Genomic DNA, 7290 nt, shown 5'->3' with positions numbered 1-7290 from the left:
GCCAGTGTGCTTTAGTGCTACATTAGGCATCAGCTTCCATTCCCCTGACTACCAGTAAGTCTTCTTTGCACCAGAACCCTTTACAAGCAAAAGCTGAGGACTGCATCTAGGGAAAATTCCATTTTTTATTTTTTCACTCATCATTTATTTACAAATACACATTATAACTTTTATATACATTGCACATTTACATGGTAGAAAAGTACAAAACTATATATTTAAATGAATTTATATTTAACTCGCCATGTTTGAAAATATAAAATTGCATCAGAAAAAAAAGTATTATGAAAAGCAAGAAACTTGAACTGATAAAGCTTTGATAACTTTTAGTGACACACTGGTTGGGAAAACAAAACTTTGAAGGTGGTACCGCAAGACCATCTTAAAGGAAACACCTGATAAACATCTATGCATGTTACCAAAAAAAAGAATAAAAATAAAATAAAACCTTTATTCTTATTACAGTTAGCCCTGCACCTATTAACAACCTTCATAATCCGTTTTTCTTTGGGTCTGGAATTCTTAAAGTACAGTATATATGCTGAGCACATTGAGATCACATCAGGAAATGATATGATCAGAAGCAGAGAAAAGTGAAGTGGAAGAAGTTTCCTTAAAGATCGCCTCACTGCACCCTGGAAGTGTATTTAAGTCAGTTACAACACCTTTTGGTCAGTCAAGATTCCTTGTAAACAAAAACCCGAGGGATCTTTTATGTACAGAACTGGCAAGAAAAAAATCCAATAAATAAACATAACAGAAACCAACATGCAAGATTGTTAAAGTGGAAAAAAGATAACCCCAATAAAACAAAAAGATGAAACCATCTTTTTAGGTAAGTTTTAAGGAATGGACTTTCATAGTTCACAAGAAAAAAGAAAAGCTTTACTTTACAAGCAAGAGACCTCACAATAAATAACACTGCTCTTCCCGTAACGAATAAACTTCTTCAAAAAACAAGGTGTACAATCAACCAGACATTTTATGTATAAATTATAAAACATGACACAGTATAAATAAATGTCTACGAGACTCAACTATATGTATACTTTTTTTTCTCCCCAAAATAAATAAGCATACACTTATTTACAGTATGGACATTGATTTCGTGCCCAATGGCTGTCCCAATAGTGATGGAGATTTTACCACTCTAGAATGGAAGATATAGGAAAGCTGTAGTCCTGGTCATCATCTTCCTCTTCTTCCTCTGGGTCTTCATTAATGGCTAGATGGGGGAATACAGGGGAGCTGTTGTTTAAATAAGGACAACAACAGCGCAGAAGCAGCTCAGTGCATGTTTTCAAAGCCCTCTGAACAGCCATAATACAGCGTTGCATTTTATGAGACTTGTAGTGAGATGCTTTTTGGCATCTGCTGTTATGCAATAAGGGTTTTTATACATAATCTATGAAGTCATAACTGCAGAAAGTTCTGAAGAATCAATGGCTCAGGTTTTATTGGCAGATTCCTGAAATCAAATAAAAAGCGCTCTTGTGTTCTAGGTTTAACTACTTTGTGTCCTTCATTCAGAGTTAGTAGAGGCAACTGTGCTAAACCAGGTGCCCATGTGCTACCATCAGGCTCATTCTTTTGGACAGTTAAGAGTTTATCCAAGTGTTAATAAAGCAATCAGCAAAGCACACGAGAGCAGACAAATTAGGAGAAAATATCTAGAATTATGCTCCTAGGGCAACCCCTTTCTGATAAAATGAATTGTCCTCAGAAAAGACCCAACACCCCAACTTGAAAGCCAACTGGTTGTTGGAGATCTACTGTTTTTTATCAGTAACCAAAGTGTGTGCATGATACATCCGTACTCACATGGCACATGCGCCATATCTTGAATCTCTAAATCAAGCTTTCTTAGGTTTAACGATGTAAGTCTTTATTAACTAGGGATTGCCTTCAGAAGCCTTAAGTGTCTGCAGAGATAAAAATCTCACTTACAGTTGCAAGATCCGGAGTGCTTTACTTCTAGAAGCACGCCCATGGAGCAGGCTGCCTCCTTCATGGCACACTCGCTGGGATAAGTCGTGTTATCACTGGCACAGACTGCCTCGTCTGACTTGCTTTCAGGGCAGAGCTCATCACAGAGGGCACACCGACCTCTGCCAACCTTAAAATCCCACAAGCATTTCTTCCCAGCACTGCACTGAATATCTTCACAGGACTTCGCTTCTAAAAATACACACGGGATACTAGAGGTAAGTGAACAGACAAAGGAAACAAAGAAAAGCAACACCTAACAACACCAAACTCCTTTTTCGCCCAATGAATAATGAATAGACAAAGCAAAAATGCAGTAGCTGAGATTATTCTTGCTGGTTTAATCATGTAGACCCTTGGACACCATTGCCTGTCTATACATCGGGGAGGAAAGACAGCTGTGCCAACGGAGCTTCGCCCTAGGAGCACATTTGCCTATTGCACATGACCTTCTTGCTCCATTTGCTGTCAGTGGAAATTCAGCTCCCCAAATTAGTGGTAAGTGGAGAATTTGTCAACACATTCAGCTTTTCTAAATCAATTATTTTTAAACTAACCCACATAAAGCCCTTGTCTACAAAGACTGGAAAGGGAATTCACCTCAGGCTGTGCCAACCAAAAGCAGCCTGAGATTCCCCAGCATCTCGCCAGCAATTTGGAGGGGCAGAGGCTGCCCTAGAGTTGCTTCCTCACAACATACTTCACTGTTTCTTCTTTCTCAAAATCACAGAGCAAAATGTCAGCATACACAGAGGTTATTTTCCTATCTTCACCCACTAACTGTCTCCAAACTCTGCAATATTTTTAAAGAGGAAAAAGTAATCAGATGTTTCCAATTAAGTTAATGCAAGGTTTGCCAAGACCACTTGAAGACAATTGTTTCCAGGAATCCAGATCCACTGAATATCAAGACCTTGTTATTCTGTAACCATGTCATCATCTACTTAATGGGGGGTACTTCTCTCTTGGACACTAATGTCAGCACCCACAGTGACAGCAAGAGGAGCAGGATCAAGCCCTCTTCTCCCTCACCCCTTTTGCAGCTGTTTTATTTTAATTTTGTTTTATTTTTTTTCTGGAGCAAAGCTCACTCTGTCTCTGCTTTCTCCTGGAGGAGAAAACAAACCAAGACTGCTGGGAATCTTACCTGCTCCAAAGCACAAACTTACTCTGTCTTTCCCTCCCTTCCTGCCACCCTCCCCCTTCCAACCAACCAACCATCCATCCATCCATCCATCCATCCATCCATCCATCCATCCACCTATCCACACAACAGATGAGCCTGCAAGCTCCCCCTGCACTTAGCCCTCCAGCTGAGATACCTACTGATGCATTTTCCCTCGTAGGCTAATCCAATGGATCTGCCCAGCAGGCAGGTTGCTTTTCTCAGGTGGCAGGCACTGGCGTAAGTTATGCCATCATTCCCGCAGAGATACTGTTCAGGGGAGGTAGGCTCAGGGCAAATTCGGTTACATGTCACACAGTAGGCATTATTAGTTTGATCCACCACACACGTGGAGCTGCCTGGGCATAAAACATCCCTACAGGTCTCTGAAATAAAGACAGAAACAAAAAATGATTAACAGGAGATGTAAGCACTCCAGTGAGGAGTGAATGGGTGACAAAATGATGCAAACAATCAGACAAAAGCCTTCAGCAGCAGTCCTCGTTTAAGGGCAGCTGGAGACCTTTCCATCTCAGGGTAGCATGAGGGACACAAGCGCTGCTAAACTGTGGGGAACTCTCAATCAATCCAGCTATGTCCTGGTCTGTGAGCGTGGTTGGAACATAGCTCTCGTTACTGTGGAGAAGTATGTCAGCTCCTCCTCCCTACAAAGACAGACACCCTATGCCATTTGATGGAGATTGGATGAGATTTGCAAACCTACTTTTGCACTTGCCCTGATACTGGACTTCAAGTTCGGGCTGTTCTTTACATCTGGCTTTGAGAAGGGCACACTCGTTCCTGTAGGTTTTCCCATCTAAGCCACACACGGGGCCCTTCCAAGTGATATTAGAGCAATCCGGAGCACAAACACACCGAGGTTTGTTCTTCTTGTTCATTTTACATTTCTTCCCCGGTCCACAGTCCACGTTCTCACATGTTTCTGATGGAAGGAAAGAGGCACCACTTTAGTACCAAGTGTGCAGAAGAGACTTTATGTCAAAAATACTCAAAGAAAAAAAGACACCGTGACCCTGGGGCATAAAAAGACAGCACCCCTCACACTGCTACCATGCAGGAAACAGAACTGGAGGGAAATCCCAGAGCCAGGAGGGCCATGCGTGAAGAGCCCTCTCCTCATCTTCTGCTGACCTGTGCGGAGGAGGAGAAGCAGTCCCTCTGCCCCTGGTGCTGCTTTGGGACGTGAGGCAGGCAGGAGGAGGGCAGCGCTGCCAACCCCAAGCCCTCATCTCCCACCCCAACCCTGAGCCACCCGCAGCTCCCGACCCCCTCACCTTTACACGGGATGCAGTTGGGGGCTCCGCCATTAAAAATCATCCACTTAAAGAGCGTGTTGTCGTTGACGTCCTCCTCCGTCCACGAGGTCGTCAGGCGGCCGCTCTTGCAGCACTCCTCTTTGCTGAGGTCGGTCTTGTAGAGGACCTGGCAGCGGCCGTTCCGCGCCTGCCGGAGCCAGCAGTTCCCAGCTGCGGGGGACAGGGGCGCACCGGGCCGGGTCAGAGCCACGACCCGCGGCACGGGCACCGCGCGCGCTTCGCACTGACTTTTTCAGGACTGTTGGCTTTATTTGTCCCGTTTCACAACCCGCAGCTGGCCCGGCCCGCTTGGGTGAGATAATAATAAATAAATTAGAAAGAAAAAGACCGGATCAGAAAAGCACGAGGCAGTTTTCCGAGGTATTTACTCCATATGTAGAGCAGAAGGAGCACTGCCGGCACGTGACAGAGGCTTGAAAAGGATGTGCATTTAAAAGGGAATAAAAAGAAAATCGTGCTTGCAGTTCCACCCTCCTCCCCCTGCCCTTTCCGACGCGGCCGCCCGGCAGCATTGTGTTAGTGCCGCGCGCACCCCAGCCCCAGCACGTTTTGCAATCCGCACCGACTGGGAACATTCGCTGTGAGCGAACTCTTTAGAAATCTCCACATTTCGCTGCTTCTATTAACAAACGTATTCCCTTCGCTAAAATAACTCAGCAAAGGCCCGACAACAAAGACAAAAAAAAAGAAAAAAAAGTGAGCGAAGTACACGAAACGGGAGGGCACCCCGAGAGAGAGCTCCCTGCGGAGTTTTTCAGAATCAATCAAACTTGAAAAGTTGGGAGGTGCTGTCTCAATCGCGAGCTTCAGAGGAACGCACACTGTCCTCAAACCGGATAGACTGTTTTTTTTTTTTTTTTTTTTTTTACTGGTATCCCTGTTATTCGTGGAGTCAAGCCAAGAACATGAGTCCAAGCAACTCCCCCTATTTTAGCTGGAGAGTTTGGGCTGGGATGAGCCTCTCGTGAATAACCAATGTGACTTCTCCAGCGACTCGATACCAATTGATTCTGGTGCCCATCCAGCGAAGGCTCGATCCTGCTCCTTCCTCCGACGGAGCGCACCGTACCAGGGCCGGGCTCGGCCCGCCGGGGCGCCGCTGGCAGCGGGGAACATCCCCCCCCCCCAACCCCCCGGCTACAAAACATGGAACAAACAACGCCCTTAAATTAAAAAAAAAAAAAAAAAGTTTTGCGTCTTACAGTTGCCTACATTAACTTTTGCTCTAGCTCGGGAGGGGGCAAAGAAATGGGAAAAAAAAATGAAAACCCAGCAGCGGTAAAACATGCAGGTTGAGACGCAGTCAGTATCAGGTGAAAAAAAACCAAACCACCCAAAACTCAAAATCAGTGTTACCTAGTGTCGAAAGGGGGCTCTTAAGAGTTGTCAGTATCAGGTTCAGGTTTGTTTTGTTCCCATGGGAAAAAAAAAAAAAAAAAAAAGCAAGCAGCAAGCAAACTTATTTAGGCGCACTCCTCAGAGCAGGAGAATTTACACTTATTCAAACACACACACACACAAAGGGGGTTGGGGGAGGGAAGGAAATCCCAATATTGAAGGAATGCCCGGAAAGTGACCAGCACCGCATTCTGGAAGCGTCAGCTGTGAGCGCGGGGCTCCCCATCACCTCCCCTTCTGTCAGAAGGCGAGATAAAAATCTGAGCTGAATTACCGACAAACTTTGAGCGCTCGTTCGGGACGTGAGCGCAGGAAAGTTCCCCGCGATGCTGCTCCTCATTCACGCCGCATAATCACCAGGAGTGCCAAGAAATATCCTCCTGTGCCCTCCGTGCCCATGCGGAGCAGGGAGGGTCCGATCCGAAAGGAACCTACGTGACACCTCTGCGCCCCGTCCCGAGCAGTCCCGCGCCCGCAACTAACTTGTGTCCGGTTGGACCTTGGAGAGAGGCGTGTAACACCGCAGCGAACTAAGTAGCGCCCGAAAGACGGAAAATAAGAGTAATAATAACAACACTAATGATAAAATACACTTCCGAATAAACGCTGCGGTCTTACCCTGCGCTGTGTGATCTTCCATGAAGTGGTAGAGGAACATCAGGAGTACGAGCATGCCCGGGTGGATCCTCTGATCTAACATCCTCAGCGTAGCAGGGAGTGAGAGAGACACAGGAACAGCGTGAAGTGGAGTAGGGAGACGGAGCGAGCACCAGCCAGCCTGCTTATGATCGCTCTATTGAATGAACGTCAGGCTCTGAATGCAGTCTCTCTTTAAATCTATACGGGGGTCTTAGCTGTCTGCGGTGGGCGGTCTCCTAATGTGTGTGTGTCTACTCGGGGGTGGGGAGATTTAAAAAGTTCAGTGTGAATCAGGTGACATTTTCCACCTTCTGGAAACCCTCTCCAATTATCCGCCGGAGGTGCACGCACACACGCGGGCGCGCTCCCCCGGGCGCGCACCCGCGTAGCCCCGCGCGGCGGCGGCACGGCGCGGCACAACACGGCACGGAGCGAGCGGCGCGGCACGGCACGGCCGGGGATCGCGCGGCCTCCGCGAGCGCAGAGCGGGGTCCCGGCGCGGGGGGCGGCGCGGGGCACGGGGAGCGGCACGGCGCGGAAGCAGCTCCCGGCCGGGGTTCGCCTCGCGGCAGCTCCGCGGCTGCCATCCCCGCGCGGAGCGGAGCGGGGCCGCCGCGGGCGGGAGGCGGCTGGCCGTGGCGCGGCGGGACTCGGCCCCCAGAAACCCGAGAGGGAGAGCGACCAGCCGCGCACCAAAAAAAATAAGAAAGAACCAAATAAAAGTTTACTGCGTAGGGCTCTGCCCAAGTGACGGCCTTTTCACTG

General features: G+C 47.5%; 1 protein-coding gene across 2 annotated transcripts; it reads right to left on the bottom strand.

Moving 5' to 3' along the window:
• On the bottom strand, window positions 108–6790 carry FST (follistatin). Of its 2 annotated transcripts, none has more exons than XM_021380735.1 (6): window positions 6505–6790; window positions 4447–4638; window positions 3876–4094; window positions 3313–3537; window positions 1948–2178; window positions 108–1468 (listed from the first exon to the last, which is right to left on the bottom strand). In XM_021380735.1, coding segments are annotated over exons 1-6 (951 nt in total). In that variant the 5' UTR covers window positions 6587–6790; the 3' UTR covers window positions 108–1466. The 2 variants fall into 2 exon arrangements, with proteins under 2 accessions (XP_021236410.1, XP_021236409.1); XM_021380734.1 differs by having other exon boundaries at window positions 108–1225; window positions 6505–6788.

This window comes from Numida meleagris, chromosome Z, assembly GCF_002078875.1.
Source record: "Numida meleagris isolate 19003 breed g44 Domestic line chromosome Z, NumMel1.0, whole genome shotgun sequence".
NCBI classification, from domain to species: Eukaryota; Metazoa; Chordata; class Aves; order Galliformes; family Numididae; genus Numida; species Numida meleagris.
Note: the sequence above shows the minus strand (reverse complement) of the source record. Positions and strands in the feature narration are given on the sequence as shown.